The sequence below is a fragment of the Cyclopterus lumpus genome, chromosome 24 (genome assembly GCF_009769545.1).
Source record: "Cyclopterus lumpus isolate fCycLum1 chromosome 24, fCycLum1.pri, whole genome shotgun sequence".
NCBI classification, from domain to species: Eukaryota; Metazoa; Chordata; class Actinopteri; order Perciformes; family Cyclopteridae; genus Cyclopterus; species Cyclopterus lumpus.
Genome location: NC_046989.1, coordinates 11,047,391 through 11,069,216, shown reverse-complemented (window position 1 = coordinate 11,069,216; position 21,826 = coordinate 11,047,391). Strand labels below are relative to the sequence as shown.

General features: G+C 40.7%; 1 protein-coding gene across 4 annotated transcripts in view; it reads right to left on the bottom strand.

Annotated features, from left to right (window-relative positions):
* Positions 1-21,826, bottom strand: part of mthfd1l (methylenetetrahydrofolate dehydrogenase (NADP+ dependent) 1 like) — a 37,117-nt gene that overhangs the window by 9,804 nt on the left and 5,487 nt on the right. For 3 of the 4 annotated variants that reach the window (XM_034527017.1, XM_034527018.1, XM_034527019.1), the window contains 16 exons: positions 19,558-19,694; positions 18,843-18,954; positions 18,245-18,312; positions 18,038-18,135; positions 17,708-17,881; positions 17,341-17,477; positions 16,859-16,905; positions 16,211-16,318; positions 15,751-15,825; positions 14,987-15,089; positions 13,643-13,719; positions 10,986-11,126; positions 10,151-10,219; positions 6,480-6,591; positions 1,370-1,509; positions 290-331 (listed from right to left, as the gene is read on the bottom strand). In XM_034527017.1, the coding sequence (XP_034382908.1) occupies positions 290-331; positions 1,370-1,509; positions 6,480-6,591; positions 10,151-10,219; positions 10,986-11,126; positions 13,643-13,719; positions 14,987-15,089; positions 15,751-15,825; positions 16,211-16,318; positions 16,859-16,905; positions 17,341-17,477; positions 17,708-17,881; positions 18,038-18,135; positions 18,245-18,312; positions 18,843-18,954; positions 19,558-19,694 (1,640 nt within the window). Of the gene's footprint in view, positions 1-289; positions 332-1,369; positions 1,510-6,479; positions 6,592-8,088; positions 8,318-10,150; positions 10,220-10,985; positions 11,127-13,642; positions 13,720-14,986; positions 15,090-15,750; positions 15,826-16,210; positions 16,319-16,858; positions 16,906-17,340; positions 17,478-17,707; positions 17,882-18,037; positions 18,136-18,244; positions 18,313-18,842; positions 18,955-19,557; positions 19,695-21,826 lie in introns of those variants that run through there. The other variant, XM_034527021.1, reaches the window with a different exon arrangement.

The following is a 21,826-nucleotide window of genomic DNA, read 5'->3' as shown; positions in this document are numbered from 1 at the left end:
TGTTTTATAATTGAAGACTTGCATTTGCCAGTGAGTTTAAATAGCTTTCATTTTCCTGTAAACATCCTGACTGTAACAACTAAATTTAATAAAAACAGGCGTGGTTAATTATTTTAACTTGATTGGAAGAGATTGAACAGCCCCCAAACTCTCTTGCTCAAATATGTCACGACATGTAAATACACAGAAACCCATCATTATTATTATTATATCTCTTATGTTTATATTTTTTTCACAGTGGCTATGCTTCTTATTTGTATGAATTTAAGCATATCTATATTGCTCATACCTCATCAATGTACTCTCTGGGAAGAGGTGCCCCAGCAGACACCTGAAAACACACAAAGACAACACATATTTACACACTTCAGTATTGGGTAACTTTCAGCAATATATTAGTAGGACACACACACACACACACACACACACACACACACACACACACACACACACACACACACACACACACACACACACACACACACACACACACACACACACACACACACACACACACACACACACACACACACACACACACACACACACCACACACACACACACACACACACACACACACACACACACACACACACACACACACACACACACACACACACACACACACACACACACACACACACACACACACACACACACACACACACACACACACACACACACACACACACACACACACACACACACACACACACACACACACACACACACACACACACACACACACACACACACACACACACACACACACACACACACACACACACACACACACACACACACACACACACACACACACACACACACACACACACACACACACACACACACACACACACACACACACACACACACACACACACACACACACACACACACACACACACACACACACACACACACACACACACACACACACACACACACACACACACACACACACACACACACACACACACACACACACACACACACACACACACACACACACACACACACACACACACACACACACACACACACACACACACACACACACACACACACACACACACACACACACACACACACACACACACACACACACACACACACACACACACACACACACACACACACACACACACACACACACACACACACACACACACACACACACACACACACACACACACACGTCTAGGTTGTTGAAAACATCAGTGCATTGATTGTTTAATTCTACAACATCAGAAAAAGAATGTATGGGTGAAAGCCATACATACTGCATTCTAAGGCCGCATTAAGGACAAGATAAAAGACCGAATGAGGGGAAGTGGCCATCTGTCTGACTGATGTTATGTCAACTTACATTTGATCCACCGCCGTGCATCTTCAACGCACGGACAGTTGCAACCAGCACCACCACATCTGGCCTGAGCCCTGAAGTCCGACACTTTATGTTGAAGAACTTCTCCATCCCGATATCCGCTCCAAAACCAGCTTCAGTCACTGTGAGGATACATAAAGATTCCTTGTTTAACAATCTATTGAGGGCATGTTAAGATTCTGGTCAGTATACAATAGTAATACAAGCGGACAGGACCCCCTTTTACCATCTTTTGTTTGTGCTCTTTAGAAAAGATGAATACATTCAAGCAGCACTTGGAAAAGACATCAAGGGGAGTGAGGTTCACGATGATGGCTTACACAGCCTGACCCGATCACAAACAAGCCACTTACCTCTTCAATAATGAATACAATTTTGGCCTCAACCCAACTTTATATACACACACACAAGTTCAGTCCGACATCTTTAAAGAATCATGGGAACAAGAGGAGAGTTTGACTAACACTGTATTGAGTAATGGGTTCACTGTAAGGCCTCTCAGAGAGACAGAGTGCCTCTCATATGGACGGCCCTACACTCGGCCTCTTGAACAGGCTCCAAACAAAGCAAATAGTCCACCTGGAATTACGGCCTTGTTGAGATAAGGTTTCCTGTTACGTATTGTGTGTGTGTGTGTGTGTGTGTGTGTGTGACCATTGTGGTGGACCTAAGCTAGACATTTAGAGTAAGGCTCAGGTTGATTTTGAGCCGAACACGTTTACTGAGGCTTCATCGAGAGCAGCCTGGCGGGAACACCGTCATTTAAACTGAAAGGGAATACATGATTGCATGGACGCCACCAAAAAGATGTCCGATTTCAGTCAAATACTGTTTAAATGGTGATTAACTAATGACATCCATGACTGAACTTTTAGTTTTAGCTCGTCACTTTCAATGTACTCTAAACAATAATCAAGCCCTAAAAGTCCATTTTATTATTTAAGACCAATATAATATGATCAAAAAAGAAGCAGTGTCAGAAAATTAAGCACATTTTAGAAGAACACTAAAACAAGCAACAATGGGAAACTTTGTTTCTTTTAAACAGCCATGGTTTGGTGTAGATATGATCATTTTATTATTGTAATAAAGATCTATTCGTTTAAAAAAAATTATATCCCACATCAATCGCATGTCGGTCAAAAACGTCTTCGCTGAATTCACTGGGCTGCCTAGCACAACTGTTTCCACCAGTGAGAGGTGCACGTTGCACAAACCAGATGCATTCACCTTCCGTATAACCTTTGTGAGGGCAGCCTCCGTCTTGGACACAATGACCATCAGCTAACCCTCTCAACATGTAACTCAATTTAAAAGGATAATACTAAAATGTGACTAGAATGCAGGTCAGGAAACAAATTCAATGCATGTGATAAATGATGTTCACGTACTTTCGTGTGTGCAAAGATTGATCTATACAGTAAATGTTGCGTGTTGTATGGAGTGCAGTTAAGTGGTCATAAGAAATTGTTTGGATCAGTTCCCTTAGGATTGAAAATATATTATGGTATCCATTCTAGAAGGAAATCATTCTCTTTTTATTCCTTGTTTGGTTACAAGGGAACGTTACACATGAGGCTTTTTCACTGTAGCTTACAGCGTGGCGTGTGGCGGACACATTTCTTGGAAGCTTTGGTGAAAAAACAAAGTGTTTCTATGAAGAAATGCGTCACTCTGTGGTTCGCTGCATTGCTCGGGAAAATGTGATTTATTTTACCACGGATGAGCAAAAGCACTGCAAGGATGGGAGGACAGCGAAAACAAGTGGGAGAGAGATGAAGAGCTGAAGTAAATGAGACGAGAAATATCTTCTAGGTAAACGAATAGGAAGAAAAATATAATTGTATTTCCCCCGACTTAACAGTGACTAAGAATATGACAATGTTGACATTAAGCCGAAATAGTGTAATTGTGGGGCCTTCGCTTCATCTCTCTCGTAATGTTAAAGTCTTTCTGAGTAAAAGGGCAACACATTACGCCTGAGGGATGAGCACAAGAATGCAACCAGACTTTGTGACAGAGCGCGTAGTGTTTCTCGTTAGCGCCACACTAGTCAAAATCACATTCTTAGGATCAGGATACGTTGATATTTCCATACATTGTGTGATGATCTCCTACCAGCTGAAAACAGGAGTACTCACACATTATGAATTAGAATTATGCGAGGGAAAAGAATGGAAACAAAGATTGCGAGTGACAGCAAGTACAACACACTTTGACATTACACCAAGCAGGAGATTGACCCCAGAGGGTGTCGTGAGGAAATACTTGCAAGCTTCCTGTTCTGTGTAATGACCTTGAACAGGCCAGAGAGCAAGAGGGGAAGAGGAGGTCGCTGTTGCGAGTGACAAGCGAGCTGGATGGTGTTACGACCAGTAACAAGCATGAGCATCGGCACCCATGCCAGTAAAAACACCAACAGAGAAGGCTGGAAAGTAGGCTAGATCTACGCAACCTCCTATTTTCCAGTTGAAGTTGCAACTGATGATTAATCTCATTTTTGAGTAATCAGTTTTTTCTTCAATTATTGGGTTTTCTTTTCAAATCTTATAAAACTAGAGATATTCAATATAGAATATCAAAATTAGACCAGCAGGAAATCTCTATTTGAAAAGGCCCAATTCCTCTACTTTTTATTATGGTCTTTGTCTTAAAGGGATCATTTGGGTGTTTTGAAGTGGGGTTGTATGAGGTACCGCAATCTACTAAAGGCAATACAGACTATGGATATGTACCTCATACAACCCCACATCAAAACACCCAAATAATCCCTTTAAATTGATATGATTGATAAAAATAGGCGTTTATCAATTATTTTTCCACTAACGACTCAATGAATCGACTAATAATTATTGTACTAATTCATGTGTACATCGCACTACGAAAGTGCTGCAATTATCGTACGCAAAAAGGATAGAGAGACACGAGAGCAATGAAATGTACTGCGGAGGACGGGAACAGAAAACATATTTTAGCCACCTAAAATAAAGAAAACTATACATTTAAGTGTACACTATATTTTCACTCTGTTTACTTTCCACTAACTGGAGCATAACTATGCCTATTGCATACAGAAATTAAGGTTGGCGAATTTAAAAGGCGATGCTTTTCTGTTGGTTTTTTAAAGTGGTGTATTAGAGCTTTAAATGTTCCACATGCTGAATATATCATATGGGCCAAAATGATTTGTTGCTTTGGTTTAGGGAGGCTCTGCCGTGTGGGAAATCTAGCAGTAAAACTCTTTTAGGGGGTTATCTACGTTCAATACTCCAGACTGTTAATGATACAGGAATCCCTCACATCTGGCATGTGGAATTCATCCCTCGGCAGCCCCCTCATCACAATAGCAGCATTTCTGCAATTTTAAGTCCAGATCCCAAACAGACTTGAAAAACCCACAATAATACAGAGCATGATAAAGTACGGCCGAGAGTAAGTTCTCACACACTAACAGCCCTCACGAGTTCAGAGAGTTAATCTGCATCTGTTGCCACGAGAGCGGATTTTACAGAGGTAATCAAACTGGACTATAAATTATTATATTACTACATTATCAGAGACAGAACATAATTAGTTCATTACAGTCAATTTGGGTTTTATCTTTTAAATCGTCCTATCCATTCTTATATTAACATTGAACATCCAATTTAGGATTAATATCGATATAGGATTTATTAATTTAAGAACATTTTTGGTTATGCGATTTCTTAAGAATGCCGTCACTCAAATTCATGTTTTACTTTATTTATTGTGCGTTATGTCTTTTTTTTGGCAAATAAATTACACTGAAAAAACAAGTTTCGGGAGAGGGATGGAGAGTTGTCACCATAACTGTATACATTAAATGATTTAAGGAGCTGAATTTTATACACAATATCATCATGTGTATTATCAACATGATTTCAATATTACAGTTATTGTCATTAATGCTACATCTACCCGGCATTTTAGCAATTACTTTGGTCTCTACAATGCTTTCATAACCAATAAAAATGACCACAATTATTAAACCTGATGATCAAACAAAGGGCTGACTGGTCGTTCCAGACTGTATTTGAAGATACATTAATTTTCTTAAATCTGCTGTGATTATTCTTTTCAGAGGTGCCAGTTCAAATAAGGCAAAGTGTGTAGCATCGGAAAACAAGGGCCTGAGAGGGAGGGAGTAGGAGTGAGGGGGTTACATGCATCCCAGCTGCAGAGGGAGGAAAAGGAGGGAGGTCGAGTTCCTGGCATACCTGAGAGTCAGGTAACAAACAGACAGGGGGCGGGGGGAGAGATGAGACGGACAGATGGAGAGTCAGTGGGGTGGAGAGGTTGAGAATAAAAAAAAGGCATACATCTCTGCTCCAGTGTTGTGAAACCCAACCCTCTGCTCACGCTGCCGACACATTGCCCAGCTCACAGGTGACAGCTCGTGTAAATGTTGTGTATGCTCAAAGAGTCACCCATCTCCTTTTACCCCGTTACTGCTCTCCCACATACACACAAAAGCCTCGACAAGATTGACATGCGCATCAAATTCACCTGACAAACTCAACAACACACACAAGTACATTCCAAACATATTTCTGCAGCCAAAGTAAATGAGGACGGAAAGCGGGCAGCGGGATAGATAGACAGATAAAAATGGAAATACTCAAGTATGCTTTGACGTTGAAAGGATTAGTGTGGTTTACTCTAAAGCATTCCAGGGGCTCTTAAGATTATCAATCAGCTTCCTTCCCCTCGCTCGTATTTGTTTTACGCAATCTTTCCACCCGTTTCCTAGAAAGTTACGCAGCAGCAAGACATCAGAGCGGCACACAAGTCAACTAGTCAACCAGAGGCAGCTAGAACAGAGGCAGGACCAGAACGGAGATGAATGTGGGCCAAAGGTTGCAACCGCAGGGTAGCAAGCTGAAGTTCCAATGCTGGTGTAAATCGTAGTTTAATCTGCCCAGCTAAAGAAGCTTAGGCCTTAAATTCCTCCACATCTGGGGTTCCTAGACTCTGCAGTTAACAGGTTGTCCGTCATCCCCAAAAGCTTTGTGGTTGTGTGTCTGCTTCGGCTCGTACGCGTGATCTGTATGCACGGATTGTGCGCTCTTACCCACAAAGCCGTCCCGTCCAACCAACTTCAAAGCCAGCTTGTCTGCCAGCACAGAGGAGTTGCCATGGGCGATGTTGGCGAAGGGCCCAGCATGGACAAACACTGGTGTACCCTGCAACAATAAGAGGGGCACACAAACATGCAGGAGGAGTTGAGAAAAACAGTGCGACCCACAGCAACTCACCCGACCGAGTTTAAATAAGGAGTTGGTCCTTTCTTTCAAACTAAATCCAATATCTTCCAGAAACATAAATAAATGTTGAAGTGTGGATGCACTTTGGCTGGCACTGTGTTGTCTAAACAGCCGGCACAAGTTAAGGAGGTACTCAAACTGGCATGGCAGCCGGACTATGGGCCAAGCTTCCTCCTCAAAGACTGGACACACACACACACAAACTAAAAGGAGCACTTCACGGCGAAGGTACTGCCTCTGGCAGACACGCACACGAAACTGCAATAACTTTCAGTGAGGCGGTGCAAAGTGCAACACATGCGACGAACATGTGATTTGCGCAGCATTTGCAGGTCAAATAAATGTGAAAAGTCTTATTTGTAAAAGTAGCGCTTTGACTGTTGGATATCACAGTGTATACGCTTACTTCTCCACAGATGGAGGCGACGCGTTCTCGATCAGAACTCGACCTTCCATGTAACGATTTAAGAAATATCAATCACCTGGCCTATATATGGATTAGATTCCCCTCTTATAACCCGATACTTCACAGAAATGTGCTCAACAAGGATGGATAGTCATGCTATGATATTTTCACAACATGGTTATGAAAGTATGCAGCTATCTCTTCATGTATGCCATGCGCAACTTACTATATACAGCACACTGGTGTTGTACCTTGGATTTTGTGGCCACTTTGAGTTGTTCGTATTGTTGGGGTTGTTTGCATTTAGGTTTTAAAAAGCATAATACAAACAATGTTAATATAATACTCATTGATTGTATACAATTGCAACTAATGATATTTCCTTCTCATTTGGGCTGGAACTCTGCTACTGCTGACTCAAAACCCACAGCGGCTCTTAGCTGAAGCAGACGACCGCTCCTGAAGGGTTTGCAGGCAACCGCTCCATTCAGCCAAAGATGTTTTGCTTTGTGTATTCAGCTGAGATAAGGAAAGGAATGAAAGGAAAGGTCTACTGCTCAAGATAACCATCCTTCCATTGCACTCAGCAAAGATTGTTGAAATTATTATTTTTTTTTAAAAAGGGAAATTACTGAAAAAAAACCCTGTAAAAAGTCAACTAACCCAATGTTACGCTGCATGTGAATTCCTTGAGGGGGAGGAAAAGGGAAGGATGGGAAGGATTTTCTAAGCTTTTGTTTGCATACCTCTCCCTCTGCTTGCATAAACAGCCTCCCCTCGGAGGAGTAAATCAGCCATTTAACAAGGCTCTGCTCTGACAAACGGTGTCTATGAAAACTAGTTGAACAGATCACAGCAGTTTCAAACTAAAAGAAAAGAAAAGGTGTACAAAGAGGCAGCAAAGAGGAAACAGAAAAAGACAAAACATTAAAGAGACAAAAAACAACATCCTTTTAGTATCCGTTCACTAACATGTTCCTTTCTTTATTCAAAAAGGAAAGTTCACACACGTCATACATTACGTGAATTCCCATCTGCGTTTCAACTCCTGAACTTTAACAAGACCCAGTTTACACTTTCCACGTCCGTACATGAGGGAAAGAGATGGATGCAACAAATAAGGTGGAAAGACATTAAAAGTTGGGTCCCGTCACCTCTTCAACTCGTGGACAAGAGGATTATAAAGACAAGGGAAATGAACAAAAACAGGAAGACGGTAATCATGTCACCATTTCCTTTTCTTGTGCATCCCTTTTACAGTCCACAAAACCAGCTGCTGACCATTGCTACACAAATAAAAAATGCCCCAGTCTAGATTTTCAGACAGCACACAGATCCAAACCTGAGAGTCTACGCTAAGAAAGATGCATCCAGTCGGTTCAAGGAAAGCCACGTAGACAGGATGTTTGAAAAAACATCCCCTTTTTTTGTTGTGCTTTGTCTCTTCCAAGCCCCATCTGAACCAACAAAGAAACCTACACACACACACACACACGCTTCCATATGCCAACTCCATTCTCATGTGTGCGTCTGTATTCAACACAAACAAGCACAAGCCAAGAGGGCATGAAGGGCACAGGCGGCCGAGCTGCATGGAACATTCTCATGGAGCTCTGAGACCCGGTCGGTGCCGATACCAGTTCCCTGACCAGAATCACAGGAAACCCACACAGGAAATGGTTTCACACAACATGACTGCAATGCTTCCTCAAAAGAAAAATAAGTAACCAAATATCTGCTGCATGAAACACTCCACCCCTCTGTCATTTCCCCCAACCAATTGCCATGTGTAACCAAACTTTGTTAAAAAAACAACAAACTAAAAATAGTCCTACAACACAAACACGTTAGCAGGAGCATGACTGCTAACATGGTTAACTTTAATGACTTAAATCACTTAAATCAAAATCAGACAGAAAAATACACTTTGGCCCACAGCCCAGTGTCTCAGACTCTTAGCTAGAAAAGTCTAAATCAGACAAACCAGATGCATTTGCTTGGATGTACAAACAAACACACTGCCGAGACACCACAATGACCAGTAATGCAGCATCACAGTCAAATGAGAAAAGACCAATTTCAAAAGATAAAAAGAGGGAATTGACAACCACAAGGTGACAATAATCGTCAAAGTCCATATCCTATATTTATTTAACAGGATGATTAAAGGAATGAGGAAAGAAAATCTGCGATCAAGTGTTGTTCCATTTACTTCGGAAATGGGAACTCGAGGCCGGGGAAACGTCACAATCGAGTTAACCACATTCCAGTACAACAATTCGCTAAACTTAATGGGGTTCGCACCAGCCAGGTTATCAGTAGAACACATTGCATCGGTATTTAAGTTTGATTTTCTGTGAATAATAATAGTTTATTTCACGCTGCATATTTTACGCCTTTATGAGCACAGGAAGTGAAGGACACCAGCCCCCGGATACAGTGATGATTTAAAAGTGTTATCCTTAAGTGAAAACGTTAGTTAATGGGCCAGTCTTCTATAAACTTGGTGCTTCTTTCAAGTGGGCTTTTGCTGTACCAGAGAGGCCAAAGATCAATACTAGACGTCCGATTTGTTATTAGTACATTGCATCTTTTAAACCTCCAACTCCACTACTCTCCATTTCTCCATTAATCACCTTGAGGGTTGGGCTTTTAGCTGTAGAACGGAGATATATGTTTATGTTCCCATGTGATCACATGTCCAGTCATCTAGCTAACGTTTCAAAAGCTAAATGAAAGCCAGATGTTGAGAGAGGCAGAGTTATGGTTTAAGTCGTCACAGGGGCTGAGGACACAATGAATCTGGATGGGATGGCCTGTGAGAGCGCCACCTGTCCTCTACACTCTGCTAAACCGATATTAAGATAAAGAGCCATGGGAGGAAAAAGTCAATTTATTATTATTTCTTAAAAGCTCTCAGTGGAAAGCCCTCTCTTTTCTCTGACAGCAGATGTAGTGAACACTCAACATCCCTGAGGACTGCCAGCCTATTTATTCTACAAGATATTCACCTGAAAATGCTCTGTTGAGGAGGATAATGACTATTTAAGTGGTGTTATGTGCATGTCTCACCTCGAGGGTCTGCATCAACGTGGGCTTGATGGCATCTTTCATTAGTACCACTAGTGCTCCACTCACTCCCTGGCAGGCAGGAAGAAATGTGAGGGAGGGGGGGGGGGGGAGAGAGAGAAGAACATGTTATAAGGTTTCAGAATAAATATTTAACCTCACACTAACACCGTATATTCATGCACAGAAGGGTTAAATGGTTCTCCACTACAGATGATAAATGGCACTACAGTCCATGTGTCGGCCTCTGTGCTTGTTTGCCAAAAAGATGCCTCGTCAGCAATCTCAACACAATACACACACATTTAGTATACACAGTCGTACGGCATATTCTCACAGTGGCTGGCTCTAAAAGGTGCGGTAATGTTTTTGCATCGAGCCTAATCATTAGACCAATGTAACGCGATAGGAGATCCTCCTCTACGGCTCTTCTGTGGGAAACCAGAACTAATGACCCCACATGAAGACCTGGTGAGAGGTGCGGAAACTTAATAGCTGGTTACACCTGTATAAGACGTGTTGTTTTGAATAGGGGAAGTGGTACTTTAAGTGAATCTGGGACAACTGGGAATTTGGAAAATGTTCATGCTGCAAGTTTGACAGAAAAGTATTAACATGTTTTGTACACGTTTCACCAAAAACACTCACAAGGGCCCAATGACACCGGTACCCCCACCAAAAATGTAGAGCGCACCTAACCTTCACCCTTCTTTCTGCAAGGCAATGACAAAGTCTCTTCATTTCATAACTGAGATATAGTGATGAAAAGCCAACTGTGAGATTGTCAGCTTTAAAATTCTCAAACTCTGAATGAAAAAGCCCACACAGTAACACACACCAGGTCCTCTGCGGTGACGGGCTGTCCAGAGCGACTGGTGCCCACCACCATGCGCGCCAGTCTGGTTCTCATGTCCTCCAGGCTGTCTGCCAGAGCCAGGATGGCCATGATCTCGCTGGCCACTGCAATGTCGAACCCTGTCTGGAGTGTGAGAAAAGAAATCATACAAAATGTGAACTACGAGGGAAACAAGCTGCAATATGTGTTCACCGGCCTGTAGAACATCCAGATGCATTTAGCGACCATGAAATAGACGAGCAGAAATGCCATGGCCATTGTGGGAAATCATGCGAAAGTTTGCCGCTAAGCTTTCACACCAGAATTAATTTGATTTTATATTAAAGTGTTGACTGTTTAGTGAAGAATAACAGTTGTGAGAGTGAATCAAATGTCTGAAAACTGACACTCAAGAAAACCCGGCATGGAAAGGCACATTTCCAGTGACTGGCAGAACAGAGATTATGCCGACGCGATAGTCACCAGCTTTATCACATGGGCAAGAGAATACAAGTTATGATTATGGGCTAGTTTTGGAGTAATGACTTTGGGGAAGGAAATTACTATTAACATGGATGAACTGATGTGACTTTCTGTATTGATTTATGTTAAGCTAAAACAAAACAAAAAACGATGGAATGAAGGATTTCCACAGGGAAGAGCATGGAAAACTAAAGCAGTGTCCATTCCATGTCAAAGGAAAAAAGAAATATAACTTAAACCACATCAATCCACCAAGGAACACATTTCTACTCCCAGTGATAATGCCCTGAGGGGGTATAGTGTATCCAGCACTGGAGGAAGGTGGAGGACAGAGGAATGAAAAAGGAAACGGAATGGATGAACTGATGGCGGTAAATGTAAACATATGCTGAACTAGCTCAGAAGCGGCTCCAGGTGTGTGGGTGTGTGGGTGTGTGTGTGTGTGTGTGTGTGGATGGGTGGGTCACTTTCTCCTTCAAACATTTGCTTTCACTTAAGCCTGCTTGCTTCCCATTGAGGTGAAGTATTTATTTACAGGATTTCATTTAGCTGTCATTACTACAGACATATGGGTGAGCTACATCTGGCCTTTATCATGAACAGAGGATACACACACACACAGAGTTCAGATGTACTTAGCCATGTACAGTATATGACCGGCTTTTGTTTTATTGGGAGACTTGTTAGTTCAGATTCACCAAAGTCTCACAATAACACAAACTTACTAACCATACAAACCCTGTAGCCCGCAAGTTAAAATGACTCTGGAAACCATGGCGAGAACATAGACAGCTACAAGTACTTCAGTGTCATGGCAAGTAAAATGGCAAAGAATATTCTAAATGTACGGTACACCTTAACTGATCTTCTCAAAGCCGCCGACTGTGGTTAAGTACAGCACAACTATAGAGCTAAATCCATGCCGATAGTTTTGTTCGTTTGAAAAAAAGATTTGAACCTGAAAATTCAAGTTTTGGTCTTGAACATTGAAAAAAATTCAACAATGTATTCGAAATAAAGATAAGTGTATGAAAAGCTTTGTTGGTTTAAATATAATTTAGATTCAGTTCTGTTTTTTTTTCAAATAAAATATATTTTTTCATTTTTCAGTAGCAGATTTTAGATTTTCAACTTTCAATCTTTTTTTTTCCAGGTTCAGATCTTTTTTTCACTTTCAGATCGTTTTTTTTTCCCGGTTCAGACTTTTGGCCGGGATGTGGCGTGGGGGTCGTGGTTTCAACTACAGGGGCGTGGTATCATGAGTGACAGCTAAACAAAGAAGGCTGACAACCTGCCTCAACTATGTTGCCTTCAAGAAACGTGGGTACTGCGAAAATGATGACTCACTCCTTTATATACACAGCATAGTCACGTGATTGGCAGTAGACACAATTGACGCCAGCTGTTCTAGACCATACTTGGCTTTAATCGCAGCGTGATTCTGCGATGGCGTCTGCTCCACCCGGTCCGCCTGCTGGCTCCAGCGGGCAGGTAAGACATTTTATGTTTTTTGTATAGATACTAGAAACATTAAAATGACGACTGTAAAATAGGGACACGTTACAAAGCATTAACTAGATTTATTGAAATACGTTTTTTGCCAAAGCGGAAATTAAGTATAGTGCTAGCTAGCATTCAATAAATCTAACCAAAACTCTGAACCTGGAAAAAAAAAGATCTGAAAGTGAAAAAAGATCTGAACCTGAAAAAAAGATTCGAAACTGTAAAATAAAAAAGATTGAAAGTTGAAAACATAAAACAGAACTGAATCTAAATTATATTTAAAACCAACAACACTTTTCATACACTTATTTTTATTTTGAATACATTGTTGAATTTGTTCAATGTTAAAGACCAAAACTAAAATGTTCAGGTTCAAATATTTTTTTCAAACAAACAAAACTATTGGCATGGATTTAGCTCCATACACAACCTCATTAGACCCAGGTTATTGACAGTCACCAGCAAAGCCTATGCAATGGAAAAATTGCAGTGATATCACCGTTTGTCATAATGAGAAAATATTTGCAATTAACTTAAACGTAACATATCGGTTAATGGATAATCTTCTGGTCATACATAAAATACACAAAACGAAACAGGTGGGTGAAAAATATTTCAAAAGGACGTCATATATTCAGAGGAAGGAAGATTGTGACGGCATGAGTGCGGCATACCTCTCTCATCTGTCCCTTTTCAGTGCTCGCTTGTCCGACTGTGATCTTCCTTAAGAAACGGTCGTTTGTGTCAACAACTGGAAACCAAAGACAAAAATATTTTTTTTTTTTTTAAAAAGTATAATTTCCTTTTTCAACATTTTTCAGAAAACTCACAACTTTGAGCAAGAAAACTGGCACAACATCAATGACAGAACAAATGTAAGTGGATGCCTCGGACACAAAAAGAGATTAGTTTTTACAGCCTGAACCTTCCCAGAGTGTAAAGATCCATTTCCATACATCTTGTTAAATAGACACAAATGCATATCCACCAGATTGCACACATACACATGAATCCAATAATTGACAAGAGAGATTCTTATCAGTTTTGAGTAGGTGATGACACACTGAAAGTGCTTATGCTATGAGGGATTTGCTACTTCAAGTTTCTTCACTCTACTACTCTGATAATGTGGCGTTACGGTGGTTGCAATAAACCAGGAGACCACATTAGTCAAACATGTCCCTCATGTTGGTTTGATGTATTGAAAAGGGAAAGAAAAAAAAACATTGTTTGATGAACAGGCATAACATTAGGTTGTAAATCAGTTTTTAATCTCCAGGGTCCGTCTTTTAAGAGTGCCCTCTGGAGCCACTGATGTAAATACCACATCAGTCATAGCGGCACCCAGCTGGTGGCGCTCACTGACAACTTCAAACCAAACACAGATACCACTGAGGGAGCTGGTCCGACTCCTTCCATACACACCACTGATGACTTTAGAGCCTTCACATTAGAAGTGTGAATCCATAAAGAGCTCTCATATTTTACAGTTTATAGACAGTGATATTCATACTGAATGTTGATTAGCAAGCATGAGCATTTTGTTTAAGAAAAACTAGTCATTTTGAAAACAAATTATAAACGTATGATAAATTAAAACTAACGAAAAGAAAGCAGTGAAAATAAGACGGCGCTATGCCACCGTTGCTTAGCATCGACATTTAAATAGAGCGAAGATTAAACATCCAATATTACACACACACACTAAATATACAAAAAGTAAACCCGTCTTTAAACCTGAAACGAAAGTTAAACTCTGCACCAAAAACAAACAAACAGATAACAATTTAAAACTAAACTATAAAACTAAACTACCGTAACCAATCAAAAGTCAAGACTAAAAAAAAAAAAACTACCGTAACCTTGCCAATGCCATATAATATCACCTTTTTATTATTAAATACATCACGTTGGTTGATATGGTGATAATATTGTCAGACTGAAAGGAGGACAGCCCACTGCATCGAGAAGAAAAGAAGAATCCCACTGACAAAATGTCCTATACTTCTATTAGATACCTCTCTGCCAGGTGATCTTCGAAGGGTCAAGGTCAAGACGAACAAAGGTGCTGACGTCCTGGGGCGTGAGTGATGCAGGATCTATTTTATTGATCCCTAAACGCTGGAATTGGAGAGAAAGACGATTAGAGGGTCATCTGTGAGTGAGCTGTGTTCATGTTGGCTTCAGTCCCAGCTGTGCCACTACTGCTACATACAGTAATGCATTTGTTATTTTAGGATAATCTGAAATCGTCAACCTTTTATTTTTTCCAACACACTTTTCTTGTTAAGCTGGACACAGTATCATCCCAGCATGTATAAACAAAACCAGAATAAATGGTAATCAACTCTGTCGGGTTCAAAAGGTTCACAGGGAGTGCTCTGTTTAAAAAGACACACACACACAACTCTAATCTTTCACTCGGTCCATTAAGACCAATGAATATTTTATAAGTTTAAGTTCTCTTCCAACAGGACAGACACACATTCAGTTGGCTTATGTTCAACATTTATCTCCATTACATGTGTCATTTGCATTTTATCTATTAAAACGTAGGCATTCTTCATCAATACCAAAGAAAACAGCATTACTTGTAGACATGCAGCAGCTTCATGAGACAGAGAAATACTTGGAGATGAGGATATGGTGCAGGGAAAGAAGTGACTTTTTAAGATGGGCTCACTGAGGTCCCCTGTTGGATGAAAGTGTCTTTTTAAATCAGAGCTTGACACAACGGTGCTTCTGGCTCGGAAGGATTGTTGACAGTTTTAAAAAGACTTACATGTAGCCTGGAGATTTGGATGGGTGAAAATCTTCTGACTCCATTCACTGAAGGAACCAGTCTATTGAACAGGGCCTTGAAGGAATACAAATATTTAATTACATCATGCGTGTTTATGCATATAAAGTTAATTGCACCTCAGAGGATTAAAATGTTTTCTTGAATAGAATGCATCACACCAAATACACACTATGCGTGTGACCGTTAAATGTAAATGGGACATAAAAAGCATGTTCTTACATAGATAGTTAATTTTCTCTGTGACACATTTTTATGGCTTCCCTGTCAATAACATCACAAGATAGCAGAATGTACACATAATAAATAATTTCCTCTCTTAAAATCCCAAAAGATTTTGCACACAATTCCAAATATGCCATTTAGATGAGTTATACTTCTAGGTCAAAACAACAGTTTCACATTATTTTGCTGGTGTGAGGACAAGTTATCACAAGATCACCTTGTCTGACTGCGTCGCCTCGTGAAGCATCCTGGCATCGATGGCTGCTGCCACCAGGTTGTTGGCTGCTGTGATGGCATGAATGTCACCAGTCAGATGGAGGTTAAACTGAAGATGAACAACAAAAAAGAGGAAAAAACAAAGATGGTTGAAATCAAAGAAAATCTAAGTACTATTATTGTAATGTAATGCACATATTGTGGGTTCGGATAGCCCCAGTGGAATTAAAACCTCTCCAACAATGGGGTTAAAATGGAATCACAAAATGTAGTATCGCATGTAGCTTCAAACAGTCATTTTCTTATGGTTTTGACTAAATCTTTAGAAATATTACAACATAGTCTCAGTTTGGCATGAGCCCGTTAATGTAAATTAGACAGAATATTGTAAAGAAGGTAAAGGAAAAGGATTTAAAAAGCTGATGTTTTAGTATGAGAAAAGACGACGAGGTTTCTGCAGCTTAAAACTCTGTCTGCTTCTCTCTCAGCCCTCCCTCCCTTTACGGACAGTGATTTAGTCACAGAAAATATTATGCCACAGCTCCAGGGGTTGCGTGTGTGAAAACTAGTGCAGGTCTCTGCATATCTTAGTTCTTTGAAGCCTGCATTAGTCCTGCTAGGGAGCAATGAGAGTGCCTGTGTGTTTTACCTCCTCCATAGGGATGACCTGGGCATATCCCCCTCCTGCAGCTCCCCCTAGGCACAGAGAAGAGGTAGCGCGGTAAGAGGCAGACCAACAGGACAGGGACACACAAAGGCGGAATGCTGAGCGGTGTACTCCGAGTGAACTACTCCACCCCTGCACAACATGTAGCATGGTATGAAATGCTGACAAAGATAGCTTATCACATAGACACTTGAGACATTTCTAACTGCTGGCTTGGGCACCTGTCTGACCTTGTCCAAATTCCACTCGATGCATTCAATGCGCAGAAAAGCTAAATTAAGAGTTGAATTCCAAAATAAAATCCAACCTTTCTAAAAATGTAAATACATCTCTGTACAAAGTGGAACTGAAGTTGTCATTACTTTCTAGTGAAACAAAGTTCTAGAGAAAAATGGGTTTTGGAAGGATTAACTTCAAAACAAGGCATGATATATCATGTGCAATGAGCATAAGGACTTACTGACCTTTAACCCCAAAAGTGGGTCCCTGGGAAGGCTGTCGAAGACAGGCAAAGGAGTTGAGCTTAAGGTGAGCAGAGAGGGCCTGGACTAGGCCAATGGTCACCGTGCTTTTACCTTCGCCCAGTGGAGTGGGAGTTATACTAGACAAACAGAAACATTTTAATAATCACATTTGTATTAAACTAAAAGTCAGAATCACATTCAGTCTGTAGCCATATAATTGATACATTGCTTTAAGGTAATACCATAAAGGAAGCAGAGATTGAGTGATGGCTTGCCCTTGTTACCTTGCTGAGAAACAGTTGGGCTTACTTCTTTTATATAACAAATCTAAGAAAAATAAGTCAGTTGGTCAGTAAGTCACACTCACCCAGCCACCAGTACATATTTCCCATCGGGCTGTTTGTGGAGGCGGTCCAACAGGGAGAGTCGGACCTTAGCTTTGCTCCTGCCATAGGCTTCAAGCTCTTCTGGCAGCAAACCAATCTCCTCAGCCAGCTGGTCCACTGGCTTGGGCGTCTGAGCTCTGGAAATCTCTATGTCACTAACAAATACAGAAAGCATGACAAATCATTCACATACATTTAATGTAAAGTGTCAAATGGACATTGTATCCAAGGTGCAACTTAAATGAGAAAAGATCCTATGTCCAGGCAGATGGAGATATATGCCCAATAGTCTCACAGATAGTGGTTTATACCTTGGTACAGGGGTCAGGGGCTGCAGTTTGAGGCACTGCAAATGCCAGGGTTGGTACTGCTGCGCCTGGAGCCACCGACTGCAACTACGCACTACATTCTGGTAGACAAAGAACAAACAACGGGGGAAGGTAGGTCAAGAGGAAAGGTAGTAAAGCACATGGAGCGAGAACGGAGACAGTTAAAAAAAAAAGAAAAAGGGGGCGCACCTGTGTTCTGTAAGCAGCTGTGAGGTATTCCAACCCAGACTTTGAGGATATCTCAATGGCATGGTCATCTGAAAAGAAACAATAACTGTATGACAAATGCTCAAAAATATATATATATATATATATATATATATATATATATATATATATATATATATATATATATATATATATATATATATATATATATATATATATATATATATATATATACACACACACACACACACACAAATGCTGTGTCCCAACATACAGCACAAGGAGAAGGGCAACACTTGCTCAGGATATATACATGAAACTGCAAATCTTTTAATTAAAAAAGCCAAATACACTTTGTTACATGCAAACTAGATTATTACTTTCAAAATTATATACATTCTTTTTTTTTGATTAATTTTGTGGCTATTTTTTGCCTTTAAATCACAGGACAGAACAAATTGACTGTAAATGGGACAGAGAGGGGACAACATGCAGCAAAGGGCCACAGGTCAGATTCAAACTCAGCCTTAGTACGTGGGGCAACCGCTCTACCAAATGAGATACCTGGGTGCCCCATACAGGGTGATTTTGATGACTATCACAATATATTCCACACTACCTGTCTCCAGGGTGGGCTCACAGCAGATGACAGCAGCCCCTGGTCGAACCCAGGTGTGTGGGAAATCCATATTCTTAGCTCCTAATAGGACTACAGCATCAGCCTGCATCACCTTGGAATTAAGGAAAAGTGAATAAATTACATATGAAGAAAAAAAACAATAGATAAAGCAAAAGAAAAAAACTATTGAGTGAAGATTCAAGAGTGTAGAAGACGTGCGTGTTAAGCGTTGTATCGTCAACGACGGGGTCAAATACATTTTAAGACAAATGAAACCAAAGAAATCTCTTCAGAGAAATATGTCATTAGAAAATGTCTAACTGGCAAAACTGTTCAGAGTTACCTTTGTTGCAACTAATCACATTTTATGACTTTGCATTTGTTAAGCAGAGACCGGCTCCTTGTGGTCGGCCACTAGAACGGAACATACTGGAGCTGCCACAACTGAATATTGACGATAGACATTTGAGGACATGGAGCATAAGAAGGCGTTCCATTTATAAAGCCATGGCTCCAGTGCTACGTTTTTGCAAACAAATGATATTCAAAACAAAAGTAAACAAAACACACAAAACAAAATATAAAAGCTGACCACCAACATGGACTAAACTACAAACTGTTGACAGCCACCTGTCAAGCACACTGGGAGTAAGTGATTAACACTTGGATTTATGCAAAGAAAATAAGTAAAATATGTTGAGTCGCACGCACACACCTGACTCTGTAGGCTCTTGGAGCTCCATTGATTCTTGAGAGCTACCAGTCCACTTCTTTCCATCAGGCACTGCAGGGCCACCCCAAATGGTCCCTCTCCTCCGATCAGCAACACAGTTTTCCCTTCCAAAGGCGTATCTGCAGAAATATTTCAATGCAACATTAGGTATAGTGACGGGAGAAAATCCTGTTCCTTACTCGCCTTTACAAAGAGATTCCAGGCCGTTCTTTGGGTGAGGTTCCCGTTTAATTACAGTTCACAACTAACAATACAACTTGATATCCTGGTATCCCTCTGGTGTGTTGTGTGCGGTAAAAATCCTGTCACCCATGCATCATTACATCTGTCAGTTGCACCTGTGCCCCATATATAAACTGCCTGCCACAATAATACACACTTGACACATGGTGAACCTGAGAGGCTCCACATTCAAGCATATAATACACAGACATAATGAATGGCTCCTACATCAGGACATTTTCATTCATTAAATGCCTTATGTGCAACCAAACTGTCGGCGTGGTCGATATTTCAGTAAAAGTCAAGCATTTTAAAATGCTGACCATATGGACATAGATAGAAATGACAGCAGGCCCGTAGAGATCACCCCCGCAGCCCCCGCACTGCGGGGGGGCCTCGCAGTGACAGGGGGCCTCGCATGGCAATTATTTTTTTTTTAAATCCAACACTAGCCAGCGCACTCGGCCGTATTGCGGCTAAGTGTCGGCTGACTCGGCTGTGTTCCAGCTCGATGCGGCCAAATGTGAGCCACCTTTGGCACATTTCACTGTTGCCATGTCTGGCCCAGGTGTAGCTGTTACTGACATGGGCAGATTCTGTCTGAGACATGGCAACCGGTTTATCGGCTGCCGAATCTGGGCCGAATAATGTAATAAATAAATAATATTACATTACGTAATAACATTAAGATATCCCTCAAAGTTGTCTCTCTCATATAAAGCTACACAATAAAAAAAAGTATTTTAAACTGGCTTTATAAGTTTTAAATAATAGTTGTAAAGGCAATCGTAACAGGCAACCACTAGGGCCTCCTGCTACGCGGACTGGTGTTATTGTTGGGCCTCGGTGCATTCTGGGAGAACTACGAGGAAATTTCTCTTGAGGAAAAATGAAACGCACATTTAAAAGTGGTGCCCAAAAGCGGCATTCAAAACAGAACATTTCTGAATTAAATGCCAAACTTCCCAAAATTACAAGTCTTTTTCGACCAGCTGGTGAAGGATGCACTCATCTGCCAGAAGAGACAGGTATTGTACTGTTTGCTATAGTTAGCTAACATTACCACGTAGCTAACGTTATACTTTGACAGCTGTACTGCTCCGTCTATGTGTTGTGCTTGAAAATACATTAACCTTATTAAACCTATGCTCTCACTATACCCCCTGCGCCCATTATCGGACACGTTTCCTTAATTATCTCCACAACCACATCGTTGTTTAACTTCATTTCACGTTGTCCAACACTGCAACCCTTTTGAGAAGACAACGGCTCTGTACAAAATAATAAAAGTAACCGTTAAGTAAGAAAGGTCTTTTTCCAAGCTAAAACTGATCAAAACATATCTCAGAAGCTCCATGTCACAAGAGAGGCTGTCAGGTCTGGCCATCCTTAAAGACTTTGCACACAGATTTGCTAAAAGACGCGCACATGTGTATTCAAATGCAAACCTGTAGAAAGTAGCCTACCGGTGTATCGACTATATGTAGGCATATTTGTTATGTTGTTGTAACGCATGTTCTATTTGAGCTGTTTGATAGGCCCTAGCATATGTTTTGTTTCTGTTGGAATACATTTGTTCTCTGTTTGAGCTGTTTTTTCTGATTGAATAAATTTCCCTCAAAAGAAAAGCTTGGGTCCTGTTCGTTTATCTTTGGATAATGACCGCCGGACAATACATTATCCCTTACAGATGGGGGGGAGGGGGGGGCCCTCTCCGGGTTATTCTGCAGGGGGGCCTCATGTGTTTCCGTTACGGCACTGAATGACAGTGACGCATTTGAAAAGTAGGCGTTTGTGTATTCTTCATTTTGATGTAAATGTAGCTTATTCAATTTATATTTATTTGTCCCTGCTGTTAATTTCTACGAGCAGTTTGCATTTATATTGACTTATTTATACAATCTATTCATCAAAAATGTTATTTGATTCACCTTGTTAAATATATTTTTGGGGAAAATTCATCTGTAATTGGATTCTTTTTTTCATGCATTTGAAAAGTAGGTGTTTAATAGCTTTGTTCTGTTAGAAT